General features: G+C 39.6%; 2 protein-coding genes across 3 annotated transcripts; one reads left to right on the top strand and one right to left on the bottom strand.

The window, feature by feature from the left end:
- Positions 1-10,072: 10,072 nt before the first annotated feature.
- pigf (phosphatidylinositol glycan anchor biosynthesis, class F) lies at positions 10,073-14,110 on the bottom strand. The gene is made up of 5 exons (XM_085416738.1): positions 13,735-14,110; positions 13,030-13,121; positions 12,612-12,728; positions 12,397-12,505; positions 10,073-10,559 (listed from the first exon to the last, which is right to left on the bottom strand). The coding sequence occupies exons 1-5, from the start codon at positions 13,960-13,962 to the stop codon at positions 10,446-10,448; spliced, it is 660 nt and encodes a 219-aa protein (XP_085272864.1). The 5' UTR covers positions 13,963-14,110; the 3' UTR covers positions 10,073-10,445.
- A 1,536-nt stretch (positions 14,111-15,646) lies between these two features.
- On the top strand, positions 15,647-26,892 carry cript (cysteine-rich PDZ-binding protein). 2 transcript variants are annotated; one of them, XM_085416740.1, is made up of 5 exons: positions 15,647-15,797; positions 16,046-16,111; positions 22,612-22,666; positions 22,817-22,920; positions 25,963-26,560. In XM_085416740.1, the coding sequence occupies exons 1-5, from the start codon at positions 15,782-15,784 to the stop codon at positions 25,989-25,991; spliced, it is 270 nt and encodes an 89-aa protein (XP_085272866.1). In that variant the 5' UTR covers positions 15,647-15,781; the 3' UTR covers positions 25,992-26,560. The 2 variants fall into 2 exon arrangements, with proteins under 2 accessions (XP_085272866.1, XP_085272865.1); XM_085416739.1 differs by lacking the exon at positions 25,963-26,560 and adding an exon at positions 26,567-26,892 and having other exon boundaries at positions 15,648-15,797.
- The last annotated feature ends 184 nt before the right edge of the window (positions 26,893-27,076 follow it).

Below are 27,076 nucleotides of genomic sequence, written 5' to 3'. Positions count from 1 at the left end.
ATGCCACCAAGAAGTGAAGCAGCTCGAATTGCAATGGAAGGCACGGTGTGTTCCTAATAAGGTGCTCAGTTACTGTGCATATAAGATTTTATATACAGATCCTATTTTGCTCTTGAGATGAATACAGTTTTTCCATTATATTTTTTTATAATTGAAGTTGCAGTTCAGTAGTTTTTAGGAGTGTTTGTCTGCAGCCATATCTATGTGATGGCTTTTCCCACTGGCAGGCAAAAGCAATTTAAAGTTTATCGAAACTTATTTCTCTAGCAGTCTTTGTCATTGTGAATAAAATCAAGAAATAAAATCAAGCCAAAAATCTGGGAAAAAATCCTCCATCCTTTTGGATTCCAGCAGACTTTTGCTTCTTGTTTCCGAAAACCAATATCATTTGGCATTATTAGCCTGTCTGTTTTTATATATTTTATACCAAATAAAAATTTCCATCAGAATTATATTCCTTTCCAGTCTCAATGATGTAATCCCTGATCTTGAGACATCAGAGGAAGTCTTTCTCTTCCAAGAATGTAAGTGCAGTGAAAGTGTTTAAAAACCGCAAGCCATTATCATCCGCTATAGTGCAGTAAGCTGTTATGACTTGATGTGCCTTTTCCCTCTGATTGTGTAGCAAGAGTTGGGGTTCACATTATGCTTGTGAGGCTGCACTCCCACAGCTTGTAGCCTCCTCCAGATTTTTTTTCCTCTGCTTTTAAAGAAAACGTGGCTATTTCAGCCCAGAGTGATCAAGGCCACCTGACCTCAATCTGTTCAGTTTTTGTGGTTTGTCACTGCCGAAGAGAAAAGCAGAATCAGATTGAAGTGAATATATCTGATATCCAGACCATCGCCGAAGATAACGGGATACCAAGTGTAAGCTAATGTCTGATTGCAACTAGTGATTAAAGTAGACTTAATTGGCTCATTTCCAGCTTCAAATTTTTAATTTTTGGACCCAGCAGCTTTGCATAATTTACAGCATTAAATGTGCTTTAGTGAAGGTCCTCAGTTCATGCTCTGCTCTTTTCCTTTTAACGCCACCTTCACTTTAAGCCAAATTTCTTCTGGCAGGCAGCTCCTCACAACTCACAAACAGGTTTTAACAGTTCTCGCTGACCTCATCAAGAGCCAAGGACTTAAAAAAAATATTCTGAAACAGCATTTATAACCATTGAAAGTTTGATGTTTTAGCTCCCATGCACTTGTACATGAGCTCTTTTTGTTTTTCTTTATACCTCTCCCATGTTTGATATGAGCACCCAGTATTGTAACAGTATATATATACAGGGCTTGACAAATTTATTAGACCAGCACTCAATGTAGGGTTGTGTAGTGGTCTAATATTGTGTAAATACATCATCATCATGTTCACAGGAGCATTAATTTAGTAGTAAATTTTTAAAAAAAATTATGTTTCTTTGAGGTTTAAGTTACCAGAATGCACAAGCTCTTTAATCAGAATGCAGAATGTCAGATATAGTTATTGTTGTTTTTCATGAGTTTTAAAATTCACTGTTTGGCAAAAAAGTAGAAATAAAATAGTGAAGCATGTTATTATTTTAGTGATTAAGATGCGAAATTACAGTTATTTACTTGCAATCCTGGACAGAAAAAATTGTTATAGTGGTTGAATGTTATGCTTGATTAATTTCTGGCTTTTTGTGGAAGTCAAGTGCGCTGGCTCTAATTTGTGTATAAAAATGTGAATTCAATTTAAAAATCCCTCCCTCCTGTTCAAAAAGGAACTCGCTAAAAAGGAAAGAATCTCTAAGACACAAAATGTTCTCACAGTGTGATCAAGTATGCCTTGTAGTCATCCACCGACACGGGTAATTACAAAATGTGCCGAAGAAGAGGCAAAAAATAAAAGCTGATCGTAACAGATGTGAGGAATCTCAAGATTTTAGGTACTAGAAACAGAAAGAAGGCCGCTGGGGATTGTCATGCAGAGATAACATGCTTCTAGATCTGTCTGAGAAGTTATCCAGAATGAAAACAAGGAGACGATCGAACGAGCAAGACTTAAAGGAAAAAAAGCTGCTAAAAAGCCCTTATTGAGGACTGCAGAAATCCTGGGAGTGCAAACACTGAACTGGAAAAAGTTCAAATGAGTCCAAGATTGAACTCTTCACTCAGCATTGTTGCGCTTATGTCAGCAGAACAGCTGGAGACCGATTTGATGCTACATCCATTACACCCACAATGCAACAAAGTGGAGATCCCATTATGGCATGGAGTTCCATTTGTGGAGATGGTGTGGGCAAGTGAAAATCAACAGTATGATGAACAGGAAGGTGTACCAGAACAATCAGGACTGACACTGACTGGTTATGTGCTCATATAACAAGTAAGTAAAATGTATTTATAGAGCATTTTTCATAGATAAAAATCACCAAGTGCTTAACAATAAAACCAGAAATATAAATAAACTAAAATTATAAAACAATGAAAAAAATAATTAAAAGCTCATTTTTATAGAAATGTCTTCAGCTGCTTTTTAAAAGAGTCAGTGTAGTCTACACAACGTAAACACAACGGAAGAGAAATCCACAGCCTTGGTGCCAGTGCCTGAAAAGCCTGATCCCCACGTGTTTTGAACATAGTACATGGGACCAACAGTAACTTCTGACCTGAAGACCTAAGTGCTCAGGAAGAAGCCTGAGGTTTCAACAGGTCAGAGATATACTGGGGAGCTTTACCATGTAGAGCTCTAAAAGTTAAAACTAAAATGTTAAAATGAAACCAATGAAGAGAAGCCAAAACTGGAGTAATAAGTGACGTCTTGTTAGTGCCAGTTAAAAGTCTTGCCCCAGCATCCTGTACAGTATGAAGGCGATCCAAAGCTGATTTGTTGAAACAAGTAAAAAGACCATTACAATAATCCAAACCAGGAGAAATAAAAGCATGAATAATCATCTCAAGTTCTGCCTTTGACACCAGTAGTCTGAGTTTAGAAATGTTTCTTAGATGATAAAACCAGTTGGCAATGATGCCGAACATCCTTCAAAATGTGCAGAGACTCTGACCAAGAAAGAGGATTCTGGAGTACTAATGGAGTGGCCAAGTCAAAGTCCAGACTTGAATCCTATTGAACAAATTTGGCATTTAGTGGGTTTAAAGATAGATCGCACAAAAGTTTCATCCAAAGCTATTTCAAGAACTTTAACAAACAACATTTAACATTGAAAAGCAAGAATTTAAAGTCTCACAAATAACAATAAGAATATAATTTTATTCTCCTGGGTGAGATGTTCAGGGCATGCCCCACCGGCACCAAGGGCACGCCCTATAGTTATAATTTTTAGTTTTAAAGTAGTTTTTGGCAGATTTCTAAAATATTTCTGTTAACAGGTGGTCAGATAAATTTGTTAAGCACCCTGCATGTTAGAAAATAAGGAAAAGGATGATATATCCCCCATTTAATTATACTATGCAATCTTCTGGATGGCTGGCTTCAGACTGGGTGATGTTTAACAGGAAGGCTCTCCAAAAACAGCGCTGCCTATTTTTTTGGCTTGCCACCATTTAAAGCAATTAGAGACCTGAAGTGGGTGTATGAGTAAGACTCTCAATAAAAACAAATGAGAAAAAAAGTTTTTCACTGGTTATAAATGCCAAATTTAAACAGCGAAATTAGATGAGGTCATTAGGATACATCCTCGGGGTACCAAAAAGTATCTCAAACTAAATTTCATGGAAATGCATCGAATAGCTGTTGAGATCAAATCTAAACCAAAACAGTGGACTAACCATTAAGTCAGCAGAGAGCCTAACATGGCTAACAAATCTAATAAAAAATAAATCTCCTGCTCAGGCATCCTCTTTCCGGCCACTTTCTTTTAGTCACTATCATCCCCTTGTTCCTCTAAAAGCATATTCATCATGCGGAGCTCTTTTTAAGAGAGTCATCTCACGTCTTGTTTTGATTTGTACCTGCTTTTTATCAAGGAATCCTTCAGCATCCCCTCTTGCATCATGATAGCCCACTTGAACTCTCCTCAGTAACAACAGACCCTTTGTTGTCGCCCTTGGAGTAGATAGAAGAGACACAAGAGCTCTGCAATAACATATGTGCGACACACCGCTCTAACTGTTAATGAAGAGCACACCGGAGTGTGAATAGAAGAAATTGGGGGAAAACGAGAAACAAAACGCAGGAAGAAAGTGGGACGTGAGGAGCAAGAGACTGAGTGTAAGAAGAAGGGTGTTAAATGACGCGTGGGTGTGACTCATCGGGAGAAAATTGAAATCTGAATCCCTCTTTGAAGGAGCTGTTTACATGTGGAACTTGACTATCATGTCATGCTATCTTTTTATTTTATCAGGAGTTAAGTAGGCATAAAATTCTCTGTGATTAATAAGCCTTTTTTTTCTTCTGACGGGGTATATTTCAAAACATCAATCCGCCAGCCTACTTTAAACCAAGCCATCAATCACAGCAGAGCATCCCTGCGGCTGATCCAGTCTAGAACTGATCCATTATTACCTCTCAAGAGCTGCATCGCCAGGATGGATAAAATCAATTTTCTTTTAAATAAAGGTAAATAATTTCTACTGCATGAGAAAGAAAACACTAGCCTTTTTATTATTTAATTGCATTACTTGTCTTACTACCGTGTTTGTAAATTCCCGGCACATCAGGCAGTAACACTCAGCTGGTACACTTTGCCAGTACTGGGTTTGTACCCCCTTTGCCTTCAGATCTACCTTAACTCTTTGTGGCACTGATTCAACAAGGTGCTGAAAACATTCCTTGGAGGTTTTGGTCCATATTGGGATGATACTATCAAACAGACCAGGCAATATTTTTAGTCTTCTGTTGTCTAATTTTGGTGAGCCAGCGTGAATTGTTGCGTCAGTTTCCTGTTCTTAGCTAACAGAAGTGGCACCTGCCGTGGTCTCCTGCTTCTAGTTTCAATGTGTTATGCATTCAGAGATGCTTTTCTGTGTACCTTGTTTGCAACAAGTGGTTGTTATTTGAGTTACTGTGGCCTTCCTGTCAGGTTGAAGTAGTCTGGGCATTCTCCTCTGATCTCTCAATATGGCATTTTTACCCAGATACCTGTCACTCGCTGGATATTTGCTCTTTTTGGAATATTTGTGTAAAATCGTGAGATGGTTGTGTGGGAAAATCCCAGTAAACAGCCACTAACATGGCAATAACAACCATACCACATTCAAACGCTTAAATCACGTCTTGTCTAGATGCCTAAATGCAGTGAGTTTCTGCCATGCGACTAGTTTATTAAATATTTATAATAATGAGAAGTTAATACACATTCTTAAATTTGGTATAATTTATGAATCCAATATTCACTCGGCTGTGAATACTGGTGTTTGAGTGGTATCCACCATCTCCTGAGAAAAATCTCCCTTTCATTAATAAGATGTTTGACTTTCTTGCTGAAGCAGGTGAAAAAGAGACAAATTGAGGGGCACTTTAAGAGCAATCTCCTCTTTAAAGGCCAGTGGCTTACTTCACAATTTTAAACACAGTGATCCAGATCAGCACCCAAATTTAATGTATTCTTCCTTAGCCTGTTCAAGAGTCATCTCAGCTCCTAGCTTGGCAGAGAGTTATGAGACACAGCCTTACATTTAATGTGCAGGCTGTCAAACCAAGATGATCTAAAAAAAAAAAATGTTCAAAGGCTGCACAGAACGGCATGTAGAGATGTGTTTTAATTCGGTGTGCTGTCAGCAGCATGAGGAATCTTAAAAATACTACTCTTAAAAATACTCATTCTGGCAGGCTGGATTTGGGGTAACACCAGAGAGAGAGAGCAGAGGACCCGGCTGGTTTCAGTCTGCTACTCTCTTTCAACAAAGCAGAAACATAACAGTTCTGCAAATACATGCATACCACAGCCGCCCTGGAGAAAAAGGCTGAGGAGAGAGGACGGGCAGAGAGGACAAATTACCTCTCCTCACAATGCCCCGCTACAATAGAGCTGCCTGAGAACAAATAATGAATAAATAAAGTTCTCTGAGATTGAATGTGGGGAACAATTTGTGAAGCAGCAGCTTTTGTGTGTGTGTGTGTGTGTGTGTGTGTGTGTGTGTGTGTGTGTGTGTGTGTGTGTGTGTGTGTGTGTGTGTGTGTGTGTGTGTGTGTGTGTGTGTGTGTGTGTGTGTGCGTGAATGAAGGGCCTTGTGCTTGTCTCACAGATTGAAAAGGCCACAGGTGACTGAGCACACGAACAAAGCAACTTCAACCAGATTTCAGTCCTCAGAGTAAATAGACTACACCTGCAAAATAACCCTCAAAGGACTCAAAAACATATCTAATCGTAGCTTTTTTTAAAGACTTAGCGTTTTAATACAATGCACAAGGTCAGCGTGATACCTGTTTGATCATACCTTATGCTCTTCCAAAGCCCTCCTCTCCAACTCCCCTGCTCTCCACATGTAATGACGCATCAGAAGTGAAGTGTAAAATTTAAAAAAACAGAAAAGAAAAGAAAAGCATGGAGCACAAAGGGTAATAGAGTTAACAGCATGAGGTCAGATTGAGTTTCATCAAAGAGAGAAAGGGAAAGATTGATGCTGTAAGCATATGTAGACTTTCAAAGACTTTCCTCTGCTCCATCTTTCATCTGTTTCCTTCAGGCTGTTTTTTCCCTGGCAACAAGGAAGGAGTTCAAGCACAGGGCTATTGGGCAGCTTTGCTTCTGATTTTTTTACTGAAACTTTCCAGCACAAAATGCTCAAACAGCAAAGATAACCGACAATTTCTTCCGCTTTTTTTATTTTAAATCTTGGCCATAATTACTTGTGTATACCAATCGTTCGGACAATTTGCAAGGAACATCACTCATTTACCTTTCAGTTTCACATTCCGTTCTGGAAAATGTACATTTCATTGCGGTGACTGGGTGCAAGGGAGGACTAAGAGATGTGGTGCGGCGTGAAAGGAGGGAAATTAATGTCCTCGAAATGAAAGTGAATCAATATGGTTGCCCAAGGATGTGAAAAAGGTGGAATGGGAGCTGGGGAGGCGGAGAGGGTGTTGAAATAGAGTTGGAGCGAGATTAATGGTCGTTTAAAAAGGAACAGTATTCATCAGCAGTTGGCTTCAGGTGCAGAATAGCGTCTGTGTGTGTGTGAGAGAGAGAATGGAAGCCAACTCTGCAGCAGGTTTACATTTTCTCTTTAATTTTCTAACTTCCTCTCATGACTCTCTCAACAAATGGCCATCCAACCATAATTTTTATTTATTTATTTATTAACCTTTATTTAACCAGGAAGATCCCATTGAGATTAAAAACCTCTTTTTCAAGGGAGACCTGGCCAAGATAGGCAGCAGCAGATGTCTCACAGTTACAGAAATTACTCAAACACAGGCAGCAACAACACACATGCAACAATAAGTGAAAGAATACAAATAAAATAAAAATAAAATTCAATAAAATTCAAATAAAATAAAAAGTCAGTTAAAATGACAATCAATCTAATTGAAACAGTTGCATGTTATGGACTTGGCCTCAAGGATTCATAGTTTAGATTTAAAATCACTTAATGAAATGAATTCAGTCATTTTCCATTCCTTCTGCAGTTTGTTCCAGGCCGAGGGTGCTAAATGGACAAAAGCTCTTTTACCAAGTTCAGTTCGGGCAAATGGAACAGAAAGCAATAAGTAACCATGCAGACGAAGAGAATACCGACCAGCATGTTTCATTACAAGCAGGGAACATATATAAGAAGGCAGCAACCCAAGTATCGCCTTATATATAAAACTGTATAAATGAGAGTTCCTCCGACTTACCAAAGCAGGCCATCCTACCTGAGAGTATAACTCACAGTGGTGAGTCTGAAATTTACAGTTAGTGATGAACCTCAGACAAGCATGATACACAGAATCAACCATTCGAAGACATTGAGCAGAAGCATTCATATATAGAATATCACCATAATCCAGCACAGGCAAGAATATTGCAGCAACAAGCCGCTTCTTTGTATTAAAAGAGAAACACAACTTATTTTGAAAATAAAATCTCAGTTTTAACTTCAGGTTTTTCACAAGATTCTCTACATGTGGTTTGAAGGTAAGCGAGTCATCAATTAAGATTCCCAGATATTTATAGGTGTGAACCAACTCTATTTTATTACCTTCAAGAGTGGTTACTGATGGGATTGTTTGGGCTCGTCTCCTTGATTTAGAAAACAACATGAGCTTTGTTTTGTCTGCGTTGAGAACAAGTTTAAGCTGATGTAATGAGTGCTGGACAGCAGAAAAGGCTTTCTGCAAGGAGTCGATGGCTTGGACAAGAGTTGAACCACAGCTGTAAATAACTGTATCATCAGCATAGAAGTGCAAGTTTGCATCTGGCACATGTAGACTAAGATTGTTTACGTAAATGATAAATAGAAGGGGACCTAATACAGAACCCTGTGGCACTCCGCTGTGCACTGTAACAAAGTCAGAACATAGACCGTCAGATTTAATGCACTGAGTCCTGTTACTGAGGTAGTTTGAGAACCATGCCACTGCTCTCTCAGAGAGTCCTGACTGGAAGAGTCTAAGTTTTAAAATACAATGATCAACAGTGTCAAATGCTTTTGACAAATCAATAAAAAGGGATGCACAGTGTTGTTTTTTATCAAGTGCAATAGTAATATCATTTACCACTCTAATTGCAGCTGTGATAGTACTGTGATTCTTCCTAAAGCCTGATTGATATTCAGATAAAATGGCATTGATGTGCAAAAACTCCTTTAACTGCTCACACACAAGAGCTTCAAGAACTTTGGCCAGCACAGATAGATTAGATATTGGTCTGTAATTAGTTAACACTGCTGGGTCGCCCCCTTTTAATAGAGGAACAACAAAAGCTGATTTCCATACTGAGGGAATTTTATTCATGTCCAGTGTGAGGTTGAAAAGTGTTGTGAGAGGCTCTGCTACAAAATCAGCTGCCAGTTTCAAGAAGTAAGGATCTAGTAAGTCTGGCCCTGGAGATTTTCTAGGATCTAACAGTTTAAGAGCTTTACAGACCTCCTGCACAGAGAAAGGAACAAAGTTAAATGGCTGACCAGTGTACACCGGAAGGTTTGTGCCAGATTTTACAGAGACTGGGTTCAGAGAGTCAAACAAAGAGCCAGAAGATATAAAGTGCTTGTTAAAACAATTCATAATCTCCTTCCTATCATAAACAGGAACAGAATCCTTAAAAACATAGGTGGGTAGAGCGTGGGAGCTTTTACTCACTGAAAGAGACTTAATGATTTTCCAGAACTTCTGTGGATTATTTAGGTTCTCAGTGGTGACAGACAGATAATATTCTGTTTTAGCTTTCTTAATAGAGGAAGTACATCTGTTTCTTAGTTGTCTGAAAAGAAGCCAATCACTGGGGTAGCCTGTTTTCCTCGCTTTGGCCCAAGCCAGGTTACGCTCATGAATGATATCTGCCAGCTCTTGGGAGAACCAGGGGTTTTCACGACCTTTTATCCTATATCTTCTTAATGGAGCATGTTTATTCACAATTTGCATAAACCCATCCTTAAAGAATGCCCACGCTAATTCTACATCAGGGATCAATCCTATTTTCTTCCAGTCATAATTTGACAAATCATGATAAAATGCTTGCTCATTAAAATGTTTAAGAGTTCTTTTAAAAATAATACGATGTTGTGACTTGGCCACTTTAGTATTTCTAATAGCAGCAACAACACAGTGGTCACTTAAGTCGTTACAAAAGACACCCAAAGATGAAAATTTATGAGGAACATTTGTCAAAATCAAGTCAATCAAGGTAGACTTTTCGGGGCTTTTGAGATTCGGCCGAGTGGGTAAATTGACCAGCTGGGTAAGACTGATAGAATCACAAAAAGATTTAAAATCATCTGAAACAGTTTTGAGCCAATCCCAGTTAAAGTCACCAGCTAGAACAAGCTCCCCATAATTTAGTCTGGACAGCAAAAGGTTTAAAGAACGCAGAGCTTCTGTGGAGGCAGAAGGGGGTCGATAGCAACAAGCAACTGTTATGCAAAGACCCTTTGCAACATTCACATTCAGAGCCAAAAATTCCATAATACTGATTACTTTGCATTTCACTGCAAATGAGCCTCAGTCTGTTGCTTTCATTAAAACTCTCCTCACCTTCACATAAACACACGCACACAGGTGGCGAACCAACAGCACCACCTGCAGGTTTTTCAGAAACACACATACTGACGTCAAGGAGCTTTAATCGCCCAATTTCACAAGTAAATACACATTGTTAACGAAGAAAATATTTTATTACGTTTAAAAATGTTCCGTTTCAGCCATCACATGTACAAAATAATACCTCTGAGCTTTTACAAAACTGCCTCACAACCCTACAGGCTGCAAAGGGGGTGAATGCTCCCAAATAAATAATAAAAAGTGAGAGAAATTCAGCAGGATCAGGAGTCACGCCATCGTGGATACATTCGCACAAGCACAGGCATAATACACGTGTGTCTGACTATCACTTGCACTTGTATGTGAGCTGTTTGCGGTGATAATGGATCCACGCTGGAGCTGCAACCAGCCCGGTCAGGTAGCCAAACAAAGAGCCCAAACTGCAGGAAACAGGCCAGACCTACAAAAAAAGAAGTAGTAGAGAAGTGAGCATGATTGTTGACTAAAAGCTTGACACTGGTCCGATACATCAAAGAGAAGCTGAACTATTAGTCTGTCAATTTGAGTTACACCCCAATTACCTCTGCATTTTCCCTCAGTCATTTTACACAGAATTCCCTGTGCAATTATAACTTTAATGTGTTCCATTTTCCATTAAACAAAACAAAACAATCTAATTCATTATTCATTGGCTGATTACTCTGTCCAGTGCTTAGAAAAATCATCGTGGAGAATTTGGAAGTTAAGAACTTAAATCAGCTACAAAAAAATGTGTAATTTACACCAGTTTTTTTTTCACTCTGACAGCTACCACACCAGCTTCATGCAGGTTAGTGCCCAGTATCATCCTGTGGCACACTTGTGTTATATCACCATAGCAACCTATCACTTCATTCATGCTTTTGAAAGACAATCTTCACTTCTGTCGCTACAGAGCATCAGCCTGATGTTGCTGCTATTAATACATGTGTATTCCAATTTTTTCCTGTTGTTTTCTCTTCCTTGTTTCCCTTCTACAACACTTTTGCTACTCACCAACTAACAAAGCAGAAAAGTACCCATTTAAGGTCATTTTAAAGGTACTTTTAATGGAATAATGAAATCACAAGGACATCCACCTCCTCCATTCATCAAAATGAAACCAGTAATTTACTTTAATTTAAGTCCGTGCAGTTAAGAGGCCTTTGTGAATCCAATAGTAATTTGAGAAAACCTCAAAAAAAAAAAAAAATCTAAGAGAGGCTTCGCGGGTAATATGGTTTAAATGGTCGTGTTAGTTCCCTGGTCTTAAGAGCAAAAACTGCACTGTGGATAGAGAATATTTCCACATACAGTAGATTAGAGGTTTAGTCAGACTCTCTCTTCCAAAGTAAGCAATATTCATGTTATTTGCAAAAAAAAAATTAAAATTGACATTTGATTCTCCGTGCTGTAGTGGTTAACAAATTAAACCAGGGATGGAAAAGATCCCTGGTTTCAGACCAGAAGACACAAACCCAACCTCAGGGTCACAAGCTCAGATAAATGTGTAGGTTGTGACAGGAAGGGCATCTGGCACAAATTCTGTGCCAAATTAAACATTTAGATCCATCTGCTGCGTCGACACTTGGGGAAAGAAAAAGTACTGAATGTACCTTCATTGCCAACTAATTTGCTTACGAAGTGCCACAGCCAGACTACTGACTGAGCCACTTCTTGTGTTATTTTGATCTAAATGATATGAATGTGTGTAGAGGAAATATCAGGAACCCTTTTATTAAACTGTAGCATGTAATTTAATGAAAAACAAGCCTAAACATAAAAAAGTCACATGCTACAGGTCATATTTAATTGATATGGGTGCTGACTGAGGCTCCCAAGCAATGATGTCTGATTATGGCAAAATGCCTTGACTCCTTTCTCTTAGTGCCTCTTCTTTGTTTCCTACACTGATATCTCTGGTTGGAGAGACAAGAACATACAAACTGACAAAGGACCAGTGAGATATAAAATACTCTTCGGAGTAAAGGTAACAATTAAAGTCTCTCTTTTGGTATCTTTCATAAAAGTTATAAAAGCACACAAACGTGCATTTGCTATAAAATCGAAGCAGTGTTCAAGAACTACATGTCCATCAGAAGGCAATGTCAGCACAACTTTTAATTGCTGAAAAATTTTTGAACCAGGTTTAAACGTGGACTATAAGCCGACCGAGTACTCAAAGTCAAAATGTTTGCTGGGTTAGGTCACAGACTGTATAAGACCTAATGTGAGGATACAAATCCATGAGTATACGCTTTGTCCATGCATAGAATTACCTGCCAGGGCCTATCCCAGTCCAGAGGTATGGGGAATGCTCCAACCCAGGCTCCAACAAGTGTGCAGGCCACAGTGATCTGCAGGCAGGTGTCCCACACAGACATAGCTCTGGAGCCGGAGACAAAGAAAAAGCAAGAACAGTTACTATCTTCGACACAGAGACATGTGAAAAGCCAGGAGGAAAGAAAGAGAAGGAAAATGATTTCAGCCTTACCCATGGCGACTGAAGACTCGTATCCAGGCCTGGACGTTGGGGCCGAGGACACAAAGACACCTCAGCGTGGTTAACGAAGTCAGCAACACAGCAAGGGAGAATGTTTCTAAGGCAGATCTGTAAGAAATGATAGGTTCACGGTATCAACGACAACTGCAATAAGAGAGTTATTGACAGTTTTGTAGAAAAAGAATTTTTAAAACGCACATAAAAAGCAAGCAGAGACAAAGTAAAACACTTGACTTTGTATAAGTGACAGAATCCTTTCAGGGTTTGAAGATTTCTGTAGTTGCCAGCTGTTTTCATTCATTTATGTGTGATCCTTCCATGGATCCTCAGTTTATTGTGTATTACTGTCGTGATCGCTACTCTCTGCGTCTCTCTTTATCAACCTCTGTTTCACAAAACAATAACTCACTCGATCAGTGGAGCTCCGTATAAAACGACAACAGTGTGGAAGAACAGGCACGACAGGAAGAAGTACAGGCAGGAGCGAAGCAACCTCGACAGCTGCAGAAAAAAAAAACAGCGAGAAAACAGTCAAACTTTTAAGATCCAGATATAAAAAGATCACTTCCTGGGGAAAAAAATATATTGGTTTGATGAACATGCAAGAGTCAAGTATTCACATTAATTTATATACAAATAAGTCAAGATGTTTTTCTTTTTTTTTGGAAAGGCAACTTCAATTTTACTTGCCATACCCTGTCCTGATTACTGCCAGACCTGTTGAATTAAAACATCACTTGAACAGAGCCTGTTGACAAAGTGAAGTAGTCTAAGAGGAACACATTACACCACAATCCACAAACAAAGACTGGGCAATAATAGCATCCATGGAAGAGATCCGAGGACAAAACCACTGCTGGTCTCATATTTGCCAAACAGCATCTTATTCATCCCCTAAGAATTTTGGGGAAATATTCTGTGGGCTAGCAAGACAAAATTTGAATGGGGCAATTAGTGTTTCACACAGTGCCAGGTCGGTTTGGAAAGCTTTTCCCCCTTAACAAATGAAACCCTCATTTAAAAACTGCATTTATTGTACTTTTAAAAAAAATAATAAAACAGCTCATGTGGCACTGCGGGCATTAATCCATCGTTATTAAAGCGTTATCAGCACCTTGTATCCCAGCGTGTGCTTCTTGGCGGGCGGTGTGATCCCGAGCAGCCAGAACACGGCCACGCTGACCGCGGTGACCGCAGCGGACACCGAGTAGAGCCACAGCAGGTGTGTGCCGTACACCGAGAAGCCCGGTAGGAGCACAGCAGGTAGCACCGTCGCCATGAACACCGAAGCGGCGATGATAGCGTGAGTGGACGCCATGGCTCTGATTTCATGGTCCCACATTGTGAAGGCTGTACCGAACTACAGCAGGACACCGACAAATTGAACACAAAACACTTTAAACCTCAACGTAACGCTGGAATTGTAGCACAGGTAACATCCATAGATGAATCGCTTGACCTTGTTTCCGTAAACATGGAACCAAGCTCACTTCCGCTTTCACTTCAAAATAAAAGTGCAATACTTCTTCCTTGTAGATGAGGCAAGACAAAGTTCAATAAATGTAAATTATAGTTTTAACAACTTTAAATATATTACAGACAGTCATGCATTTAGTATACATTTATTGCTGCCACAGTGAAACTAGAAAGCTTTCATCCAATACCATGGCACTACATATAACAGTAAATCAACACAAGACTAATTAAAGTACAAGTGTGCAAAAATGGCAAAAAACAGTGCAACACCAGATAGAGCAGAACCATACAGAAACGAGATGGTGCAATAATGACATTGTGTTGTGCAAAAAGACTTTAGCATTGTGCAATAAGTACTTGAGGTAATGGAATGTATAAAGGTGTGTGTCTGCCAGTCTAGTCTCTGAGTTTTCAGGAGTCTGACAGCTTGGAGGAAGAAACTGTTTCGCAGTTTGGCAGTGAGGGCGTGAATGCTCCGGTGTCTCTTGCCAGAAAGTAGGTTGGTGAAGAGTGTGTGTGAGAGGTGTGTGGGGTCCTCCACAATGCTGGTAGGTTTGTGGATGCAGTAGGTTCAATAAGTGTCTGTGATGGAGGAAAGAGAGGCTCCAATGATCTTTTCTCACTTTGTGCTGTATGGTCTTGCGATCTAACACGGTGCTGTTTCCATACCAGACAGTGATGCAGCTGCTCAGGATGCTCTCGACACTCCCTCTGTAGTAGGTGGTGAGAATGGCTGGTGGGAGATGGGCTTTTCTCATCTTTCACATGTGAGACCTGGGCCAATGCAATCGGTCCAGTGTAATTCAATTCAAAGTGACAAAGTAGTCATTGAGACTTTTGTGTTTTTATATTTGTGTAGAACATTTTCAGATCTCTCAGCTGCTCCCTTTATGGGTCTGTGGATCATCTGCCTCCATCTCATCCTACCACTACCCTGCTCATCTGTCACACCAACCCTCTCCATATCCTCCTTTACTACATCCATAAATCACCGTTCATTTTATTATTATTGTGGATTTTGTTTTAAGCCCCTTTTACCTCAGATTTATTTTGGTTGAAAACAAATTGTATGTTTGTGGTATACTTGTTTGAACACAATCCTTTATTTAATCAGTTTCCCCATTTAATCAGAACATGTGAACACTGTCACATGTAGCTAGATGTGAACTATTATTTATCAGTGAGAGCCATTCTTTTTCTACTTTCACTGCTATAACGTTATTCTGACAGCAAATAGAAAAACGAGATTCTTCAGTGTTCTTTAAACTGTCTCTGCCTGACTGCTACAGTCGCCTACTGTTTGTAAGCTTTAAAAGTTATTTTTATTATTATTTATTGGATTTAATTATTTCACATGTATTTCACGTTATATTTCACACGTTATATTCACACGTGTGAAATAATGCAGCAGCAAACTTTTAATTTTTAAAGAAAACTTAGAGGTTTTCGTCCACTTTACAGATGAACAAGGGAAACTGCAACCAATTACAAAACGGGTTACTTGGACCCTCGCCGAAGGGCAGTACAACTAACCAATGGCATCTGAGATTTGAAATCTAGGCTTTGACCAATCAATCGCTTGCGAGCTGCACGGAAACGGAAGTAACGACCGGAAGTTTACATTAACAGAGAAAGCTAAACGCAGCTAACGCTTCAGCTTCTATTTTAACAAACAAAAAAGGACAATGGTTTGTGAAAAGTGTAGGTATCTCGCCATTCTTCTATCATTTAATTTATTTTAGATCTTCAATTCTAATGTCTTTTTTCCCGTTAAGAGAAGCTCGATGATCCTTAGAAAGCTGGCTAACGCTATGTGATGCTAACTGTTGTTATTACTGTCCTCACTGTTGCTTTGGTTGAGGAAAACATACCTTCACCTTCTAGGCTTATTTCCTTTAAATCCACTGCGCTGTTTTTGTTACATATGCTGGGTTGCTTTTTATCTCCAGGTGAGAAGAAGCTCGGTAAGGTCATCACTCCTGACACCTGGAAGGATGGAGCCCGGAATACAACAGGTGAACAGAGTAAAATCTGGATTTGTTTCAGTTCAATGGCATAATGTCACCAGTGTGCAAGGGCTGCTGGAAGTTTTGGAAGATTAAATAGAAAGATCACAATTAAAAACAACAGAAAATATATAGATAATACAACGGGGAGGGGGAAATTAAGCTTTTAAACCAAAATCTGAAATAGCGTTCAGTTAGTGTGTGATTTCTCTTGGTTTTTTGTACATTCTTAGGAGCATTGACTTAAAATATTAAAAATAAATCATTATATACTAAGTGACTCAAGGAAAGTAGTTTAAATACGTTCATGAACATGAATTTGGGGCTTTTAATGATTTCTTTAACCTTGTTGCTTTTATAGGGTGGAATAATTGTACAGCACAAATCTTGAATGACTTAAAACAAACAAAAGAAAAACAACAATAAGGTTTGTGGCGTAATTCTGGCTGCTTATTTGATTCCATCCACTTTATGCAATCTACCAGTATCACTGGCAGCATGATGCTACCACCAGTCCTTTGCAGTATAAAAGTCACTTCACCGTGGAAATGAACAGTGGTGTTCGAAAAATTTCTAGTTCATGACCAATCTTGTGCCTTGGTGATTCCTCGTTTCCATCCTCATTCAAACCTTGGCAAAGTGCTAGCATATGTAAGTAGTTTGTATTTACATAGAGTTGTTTGAACTGACGATTTTGGAGTCCACAGTGGTTTAAAATTGCTCCAAGAAAAGTACCTAATTTGTGTAAATCTACAGTTCTGTTTCTTAGATCTTCACAGAGTTCCTTTGACTTTCCCATTGTTCTGAGTATTGATGACTCCAATGAGTGCTGTAAAACAAATTATTTTTGTGTTAGCAAAGCGAAACTACCAGTTGTAGTCAATCATGATCACTAAGGAGAAGTTAAGAGGTTTTGGCCTTGTCAGGTTAAAATACACCGTAGAACATTCAGCACCATTTATTGAAAAACTTCTGCGTGTATATTTTTGATCCTGTATGTATACTTTTGACCCGGTGTGGATTAGAGAAAATCCAAACCTGTTTTTGTTTTTTAAAGTCATTCAAGATGTGTTCTGTACAATTATACCCTTGGAAAAGGAACAGTTGAAAGAAATAATTTGAAGTCCAAACTTACTATTACTATTATTCAGAATGTACATACATTTACTTTGGGGATGATCTGATATTCTCTTTTCTTTTCTTTTAAACCGGTGATATTAACTCAAGATTATAAACCTACAATCATCTCTGACTTGCATATCTACAGGGCTTTTATCTGCAGTTTATGGAGGACATGGAGTGTAACATAACATACCAGCAGACCAAATCACAAACGTCCATACAAGATTGCCGAACAACCAAGGCATTTATTTACAATCAATTTACAGTAATAAAGTAAACAGAAAACCCCCCACTTATTTTTATTGCTAAAAAAGAAAAGAAGCACTAAGTTACATGTCAAAGCCTACGCAAAGACAAAGCCTACACTCCCTGTCTGGCCACAAAAGCTTCTGCTAACATACAGGTGAATTTAACCAAACACAACAGAACAGTGCAGGTCCCACAGGTTTGCCACAGTTCAACTCCCAAGATCACTATAAGTAATCCTGAATCAACATGCATGTCTTAGCTCGGTAACTAAATGGAAAGGGGCACTTACTGCTGGAGCTAATTACATGGAATTTTGCAAACAAGCATAATCCCGTTCAGCTCTGGCGTGAGGTGTGAGAGAACTGCAACAAAGACAGGCAAGAGCAGCTTTCTTTCATGAAGTGGCCAAACGACCGGAGGGCATAGCAGACACATAGAGAACTCCACTGATGTATCATGAGATTAGAAAGTAAATTTCTTTTAAATGGTTGAATATGTTTTAAACATTTATACACGTTATAACGTGACTTTGTGAACTTTAAAGGTTCTCATTTTGGTCCAATTTTTAGAATTTTACTTTTAAAGTTAACCTTTACTAAATTCTTACCACTAGATGACACTCTTTAACCATTAATTGTTTATGTAAGTGCTGAAGTGAGAAACAAGGAAATACCAGGTTTGCCCTGAGATTAGTGTGGTACAATGGTTAGCAGTGTCACCGTACTACAAGAAGGTTCTGGGTTCAAACTTCTTCTGGGAGCTGATGTGTCTTCCACAGAATGATAACATGCTTGTTAGGTTGACTATAAATCAGTTGTAGATGTGGAATTGAGAGTGAAAAACTGTCTCTCTCTGGTGGCTGTGTCTGCTGTACCGTGTATGCCATGCTATGACAGTTGGATAAGTGGTTAGGAAAACACTGATAGATGGCCTGAGATCTGCCAGTTATGACGGGCTAATCACACAGAGCAAATGTGTTGTTATTCTAAGGTGAACTGAGCCTAAGCACTGAGGACTCGATGAAGGCTATAACTATAAGGCTATAACCTTTTGTTTTGTTTTTTTTGTAAATATTTTTATTGAAAAAAGAAAACAACACAGTATTTGCAGTTACGGAAATACAATTAACCGATACTTATATATATCTGCGAGAGGTTTGCTTAGCATAGGGGATCTAGCCTTAGGACCCTTAGGGCCCAGGCAGGAATCGAACTTGTGATCCTCTGCTCCAAAGGCGTGTAGTCTAACCACTATGCTGTCCAGCTGCTCGCTCGCGCTCTCTATCTATCTATCTATCTATCTATCTATCTATCTATCTATCTATCTATCTATCTATCTATCTATCTATCTATCTATATATATATATATATATCTATATATCTATATATATATATATATATATATACCCATCCATCCATCCACCCATCTTCATCCGCTTTATCCGGGGCCGGGTCGCGGGGGCAGCAGCCTAAGCAAAGAGGCCCAGACCTCCCTCTCCCCAGCCACCTCCTCCAGCTTATCCGGGGAATACCAAGGTGTTCCCAGGCCAGCCGAGAGATATAATCTCTCCAGCGTGTCCTGGGTCTGCCCCGGGGCCTCCTCCCGGTGGGACATGCCTGGAACACCTCACCCAGGAGGCGCCCAGGGGGCATCCTTGTCAGATGCCCAAACCACCTCAGCTAGCTCTTTTCGATGTGGAGCAGCAGCTGCTCTACTCTGAGCCCCTCCCGGATGGCCGAACTTCTCACCCTATCTCTAAGGGAGAGGCCAGCCACCCTTCGGAGGAAGCTCATTTCTGCCGCTTGTATCCGCGATCTCGTTCTTTCGGTCACTACCCACAGCTCGTGGCCATAGGTGAGGGTAGGGACGTAGATCGACCGGTAAATTGAGAGCTTCGCTTTTACACTCAGCTCCCTCTTCACCATGACGGACCGGTGCAGCGTCTGCATTACTGCAGCTGCAGCCCCAATCCGTCTGTCGATCTCCGGCTCCCTTCTCCCATCACTCGCGAACAAGACCCCGAGATACTTGAACTCCTCCACTTGGGGCAGGAACTCATCCCCATATATATATATATATATATATATATATATATATAGTTTTTACAGGAGTTTAACAGTATAATAAAGGGTTGCCACTTGTGGAAAAATTTGGCTGTGCAACCTCTCGACGTATATTTAATTTTTTCAAGTTTTAAGAAAAACATAACGTCTTCAAGCCACCGGGAAATTGTAGGATACTTAACAGACTTCCAACGTCTCGCTAATAGGGATGTGAAGGCTATAATATCCTTTTGTGTTGAATCAAGTGTAAGTGATTGCTCGGCTATTACCGTTAGAGGGACACACAGCTGGCGAAATAATGTTTGAGAAGATTTCAGCTCTTTTTGAGGAAAATGGTCTGGAAATGAAGCGTGTCTGTATACTTGTGACAGATGGGGCTCCATCCATGGCAGGAAAAGTGAGTGGTCAGCAAAATATTTATGTTAATTTGAAAGGAATTATCAAAATGGTGTTTTTTATTATTATTAGTATTTCAAATGTGCAAAAAAAAATAGTTTAGTTATAGCTCCCTTTTTTTTAAATGGACCTTTTGGTGTGCATTTGTGAGAGGTCACCAGATTTACAGGGGAAAAAGTTTGTGTGGGTTTGAAATTGATCATGATCTGCTGCTTACTGGCTGCAAAAAAAGTATCTGGCCCAGATAAATTCCTCGGTTTGAAAATCTGGCCCAACTAACTTCTTAGTTGAATAGCCATGCATTATAAGAATACATAACTGATTTGACCTCACTTTCATGTTAAAGTTTCCAAAACCATCCAAGCCTCAAGCAGGCTGTTGTAACCCTGTTGTTGAATTCGTATTTGCCGAACCACGCGGGAATGAGGAAGACCGTACCCTCGCTATAGCCTGTTCACAAGACTCCTCATGTATTTGAATTCCAAGTCTCCTTCCCATGTACACTTAAGCTTAACGTTAGAGTGGTTACTAAAAGACAGGATAGTATCATAGAGTTTCGAAATGGTTCCTCTGTGATGAGGAATAAATGATAACGTAGTTTCCCACTGCTGTTCTGGAGGTAAAGAGGGGAAATTTGGGAAACTCTTGGCAACAAAATTTCAAATTTGAAAATGGCAAAACAAATGGGTAATAGGGAGATCGTAACGAGAAGACAAATTGGGAAAATTATCGATAACACCATCCACATATAAATGTTTGAACTGTTTTATACCCTTGTCACACCACACTGAGAATGTTGAGTCCAAGAGTGAAGGGGGAAACAAATAGTTGTCGCTTAGAGGACCCGAGGAAGATAGCATTACAAAATTAAAGTGCCGTCTAAACTGAAACCAGATTTTGAGTGTGTTAAGAACCACCTGATTATCAGTATACAGAGAGGGTTTTACAGATAAAGAGGAATAGAGCAAGGCTGGTATAGAAGAGCCCTTACATGATGATAGCTCCAATTTACACCACGAGGAACCAGAAGATTTTAGCCAGTAGCAAAGTTTATGGATGTAAGCTGCCCAGTAGTAGGCTAGAAAATTAGGTAATGCAAATCCTCCACTAAATCTGCATCGTTTTAGAAACCCTAGGTGGCTTCCCTCCCCAAATGAAAGAACCAATAATCTTGTCCAGTGAAACAAAGGCTATAACTTTTAATGTAAAGCTACTCTCAAGAACACATCTTATTAGCATCTGTTACTGGTAATTACAGAAAAAACATGAAAGGAAAGAATAAAGATTTTTACCCACTTAGCTGATATCAATCATTGGTCTATGAGAACAGTTAACTGAGATCCAGTGCTTTCTGGTTTGTATAACCTTTCTCTTCATATTTGAAGTGGGCAATAAACTGTACATACAGTGTCCCTGTAGCACGGGCTAGACATTTTTTTTTTTTTGGCCAGACACCATGCACTATAAGTAACATTAGGCAGTTAGCACATGGCAGACATTACCAATGACCTAGCTCATCTTTCCAGTGCAAAAGCACAGAAGCACAAAGAAAAATGTCAGTTCAGCATAATTTATCCCTTTACTATAACCCTGCAGTCCTGTAAAAACTAACACCCTTACTGTAGGAATTAAGAGGGTAGGTAGCATTCAGGGACTGATAATCAAATCCATTTAGTTTTGGTTTGATCATCAGCAAGTGTGAGCATCTCTATAAAAGCATAGGTTTTAGCAGTTTGCTTGTCTGGAGCATTCAGGTGTATTTTAACATGATGCCAAGGAAGAAAGATGTCAGCAATGATCTTAGAGAAGCATTTGTTGCTGTTCATCAGTCTGTTTATAGTTTGCTCATTCTACAGTGATTAAAAATTATTATAAAGTGGAAAACTTTCAATCTTCCCAGGAATGAATGTGCCTGCAAATTCACACAAGACCAGAAGAAAGCCTCTTTTCTCTAACACAAACATGGCAGCACAGCTTAGGTTTGCCAAGTTGCATCTGAACAAACCAAAAGACTTTTGGAGCAAGGTTCTTTGCACAGAAGAGATCAGAATAGCCATAATGCGTAACACTGTGCATGGAGAAAATCAAACACAACTTGTCAGCACAAACACGATGGGGAAGGAGTTATGATCTGGGGTTGTTTTGCAGCCACAGGACCTGGTCACCTTGCAGTCATTGAGTTGATCATAGACTTATCTGTGAGGCCCTCTGTCCAACAGCTAAAATCTGGCTGATGCAACAGGACAATGATCCCAAGAGCAGCAGCGAATCTACAGCTGAATGTCTGAAAAGTAAAACAATCAAGGTTTTGCAATGGCCCAGTCAAAGTCCAGACCTCTACCTAATGGAAATGCCACTATGCATAAACACATGCCTGAATCATGTTGTTCACTTAGGTTTTTATACACAATTTATCCATTTCTGCTTAGTTTTTGTTCAAGGAAAAAATCACACAGTGTAAGATGTGTTGTTGTTCATCTGATGTTGTTTTTGAAGTTTTTATTTATGTCCTGATCTGCAAAAGCTTAGAACTGATAGATGGGGCACTTTCTTTTCACAAGTGTAGGCTGAGTGGTGATACAGGACTACCGGCCTGCACAGAAGCTTTTTTTGTGGTTTTAATGTGATGTTACTTTAATGATGATGTTTGATTGGATCCTTTCTGCTTTTTCCAATCAGAGAGTGGTGGGCGCAAACTAAATGAGAATAAGATGTTGACTTCTAAGAAAGCCAGGTGAGCGCCATCAGCATCTCTATTTTCACATAGAAGACCTACATACTTTCTCGCATGAAAATCACCATTTTAACTTGCTAATTCATTACAGCCATGGCGCTAACTTTACTGCATCTGTAGTTATGTGTCTATAATTCTTTCCCATGGCAGGTTCGACCCTTACAGCAAGTCCGGCTTTGCTATCTGCAGGATCTGCAAGAGCTCAGTTCATCAGGCTGGATCACACTACTGCCAGGGCTGTGCATACAAGAAAGGTACAAAGTCGCACTGCTTACCATGCAGGAATGCTACTGTGGGTCCAAAACTTGAATGCATTTATTGCTTTCAGCAGATTCTAACAAAACTGCCTCTCTGCATGATACACAGATCAATACACAGATGTTCTTTGTAAACATTATACTTGTAGTCTTGCTTTTCTTCACAGCTTTAAGCTCTGAAAACCGTTAAGCAACTGCTTCTGACACATCTACTTATTTTTCTTTTTTTGTCTTTAAATTGAGGCAAAAATGCTCAGATTAGGATGTGGCAATAGCTGGGAATGTGAGAGGACTCTGACCTGCGGTGGGCTTTTCCCCCTCTTTAATCTATTTTATATCTACTAAAGGTCTTGGACTAGATCTTTGTTCTTGAGTCAGTCAGATCAATGAACAGTCCCTCTTCCGTAGTTCTGAAGTCAGCATTTGCCTGAGTGGTCTAAGATTTAATCTTTCAAGAAGATTAGTTTAACAGTTCAAAGGTAGCATGGCTGACAGTGCTAGCTGTTTACATTAGATAATACAAATGACATTACGTCTCAAAAGGTATAGATATGTTGATCTTCATGTTACTTACATGGTCCAGTGTGGCTACAGGTAATCAGGCCAGATAAAGAAGCAAGGGGCAAATATAATAACAAATACAAAGGATGAGTAGGGCAAAGTACAGTGCATGACAGCTTCATTCCCACGTGGTTCGGCAAATACGAATTCAACAACAGGGTTACAAAAGAACAGCCTGCTTGAGGCTTGGATGTTTTTGTAAACTTTAACATGAAAGTGAGGTCAAAACAGTTATGTATTCCTATAATGCATGGCTATTCAACTAAGAAGTTAGTTGGGCCAGATTTTCAAACCGAGGAATTTATCTGGGGCAGATACTTTTTAGCAGCCAGTAAGCAGCAGATCATGATCAATTTCAAACCCACACAACTGTATTGAAAAACATGTAATTTTTTATTCCTTTTTCCCCTGTAAATCTGGTGACCTCTCACAAATGCACACCAAAAGGTCCATTAAAAAAAAAAAAAAAGGGAGCTATAACTAAACTATTTTTTTGCACATTTGAAATACTAATAATAAAAAAATTTTTTTTTTGATAATTCCCTTTCAAATTAAAATAAATATTTTGCTGACCACTCACTTTTCCTGCCATGGATGGAGCCCCATCTGTCACAAGTAGGGCTGGGCGATCTGACCCAAAATTCATATCTCGATATTTTTTAGCTGGATGGCGATATAAGATATATATCTCGATTTTTTTTTTTTTTTAAAGCCACAAGTTAAGAACAAAAAGAGAGTTCTTAGTCACACTGTGTCCCAGATGTCACACGGGCACTTTTATTTACATACAGCGTAGATGTACATGAAGAAATTACTCAAAAATAAATTATCAGCATTTATTAAATAATCATGGTCCATAAATAAAAGAAAACAATGTTGTTTTTGTGCATAACAAAAAGCTCACAATTGTGCAGTCAAAATGTAAACTAATAGACGCTGAGCATAATAACAAAGAGACAGATTTCACAGCTGCACCACGTCTCTGAACAGGTGCCATTTGTGGTCCTTATACACACACAGTACGTATCACTCCGCGAGGCTCCTCCTCGGTAGCCGTAATCCTCCGACAATCCATCAAGCGGTGCAGCTCCGTAGTTTAGCAAAGTCATATTAAAAATTTTGTTGACAGATTGCTGAGCGCTGTGTACCACATAAAATCGGTTCGCGGTCAGTAAGCACAACCAGAATTCATACATAAGGTGCACTGTCGATTTTTGAGAAAATGAAAGGATTTTAGGCCGTGCAGCCCCTCCGGGCTGCATGTCTTTAGCGCGGTTAGCTCGTTAGCGCTGTTAGCTCGCTAACACGTTGACGCCGCCCAGCCCCACGCACGGTAACTCGCTAACGGAGATTTTCCGCTGTGTTCAGTGAAGGAGAGGCGAGTCCGAGTAACGTTGCGTAGAGACAAAAGTGGACGAAAGAGAGGCAAACCTGCGGCTCCACAAGTATAATTATAACGTAACATAGACTATATCGATATAAACGATATTGTCACATCTTGTATCTCGTATGAAAATATATCGATATTTTTAAAAAACTCGATATATCGCCCAGCCCTAGTCACAAGTATACAGACACGCTTCATTTCCAGACCATTTTCCTCAAAAAGAGCTGAAATCTTCTCAAACATTATTTTGCCAGCTGTGTGTCCCTCTAACGGTAATAGCCGAGCAATTTTGCATCCAAAAACCAGACATATATGCACAACTGTGCAATATCAGTTCTGTCTGTGAACCCATATCCTGCTATAGACATTACATCAGTTTTCTTCAGGTCATCTAACAGCATTTCAAACTTGTCTGACACCAGAACTTAAACTCTACGAATATTTGAACTGTCTGACAGGGGTACGCTTTTAATAGCAGATGTCACACTTTAGTTTTTTCGTCACTTATCACCGCATCCACCACAGCCAGCATGCAGTATTTCACGGTTTCAGAATCTGTGAAAGGCCTTTTCTTCTTCGCCAAGAACCAAACACGAAGGGAAGCTGCTGCAGCTCTCTCTTGGGCTGTACAGGACCCTCACCATGGTAGTACAACTCCGGTTGTAAGATTATTAAACTCGCAATTAAACTTTGCAGCCCTCTCCTGAGATTGCTCTGGAAAGTTTGTGTAGAAAGTCTGGTGTTTGTCATTGTGGTGCCTTCGTACGTACCGCAACACACTCACTGCAAATTAAACAAATAGGTTTGGCATTTGGATTTGGCGGTAAAATGAATAAGTATTTGTCAGTCCAGGCAGGGTTAAACCGACAGTTTTCATTGTCAATTTTACACTTTTGGACTGAGAAAGACATGCTGTTGTCACATCATACGATGATAGTTTAATATGTTTACATCACGGTGTATTGTGGGTTAAATATTGCTAGGCTACTAGGAGTGTTGCATTCACAGTCTACACTACACTGTAGGAATTTTTAATTTTTTAAAATTAATTAATTAATTAATTTTTTGCGTTTTCTCTGTGTTTCTGCCAGGACCACAGGCAGGGCCACTCGCTGGTTGATTCTGGGCCGCCATTTGAATAGGCTTGTTATAATGCCTTGGAGAAGTTGTGCTTTTGACCTTCTGTTTTGGCTATCGGTCATTTCATCAGATGCCTCACATTTTCCTGGGGAAAAAAACTTTGAGGAAATATGCACTTCTTCATCAGAATTATGCAAAATTTTAGGTCTCTACTGTCATTTCTTATTTGCCTGCCCTTTGTGCTTTTTCTGTCATTGAACAGGGAAAATTGGAGAAAAACATGCTTTCGGCAGGACATTAAGAACTCGCTAGAGAAACAATAATGCTCCCAGATTTTCCACCAGATGCCTTTTGGAGTCTGGAACCCTGAGCTGGGGCATATTGCAGATAAAAGGACCTCTGGTCTTCCTCAGGAATTGATGTGATCAAAAAGCATAGTTACAGGAGAGTTAATATTTAACTTAAACTCATCAGTTTGATAGACGGAGCTGATGCTGCTGTTTTCTGTTCACAGTTCAGTTCTGCTGCCCCAAAGAGGCCAAAAACCTCTGATAAAATAATGATGCTTGCTTAAACCATTTTTGCATTGTTCTTTTCTCTCTCTGTTGTGTCCAGGAATCTGTGCAATGTGTGGAAAGAAGGTTTTGGACACCAAGAACTACAAACAGACGTCTGTGTAACTGCATGCTGATCAGGGAGATGCCCCACACGTGAATAACGGACTGAAAGAGAGGTGGCTTTGTTTGCTGGAGCTGTTACAGTGGCCATACGCAGGCCATCTCTAAATACACCACCCGTTATCGCTTGTTTCTGCAGTCAGCACTCTCAGACTTTTCCTGTATTTTAAATTCAGTTCTTTCCTTTTCAAGATGTTAATTTCTGTATGTAATATATGCCGTGTTGCTTTTGTTATGTGAAATAAAGCTTCCACTACGAGGACATCTGACCGGGTTGTTTTGTCTCCTTGCCTTCAGACATAAAGTGTTTAAATTTAGCCCGTGACGCACATTTGTCTCATATGCCTGAAATAATCAGTTTATTCTGACATAATCATATTTGGAAACGGTCAGGTGTGACCCCTCTGCCCCCCCCCATCCCCTCAACTGCTTTCAGAAAAAGAGGTTA

The sequence above is a fragment of the Rhamphochromis longiceps genome, linkage group LG8 (assembly GCF_057381845.1).
Source record: "Rhamphochromis longiceps isolate RC_006_pf linkage group LG8, R_longiceps_female_GT1.1, whole genome shotgun sequence".
Taxonomy (NCBI): domain Eukaryota; kingdom Metazoa; phylum Chordata; class Actinopteri; order Cichliformes; family Cichlidae; genus Rhamphochromis; species Rhamphochromis longiceps.
Note: the sequence above shows the minus strand (reverse complement) of the source record. Positions and strands in the feature narration are given on the sequence as shown.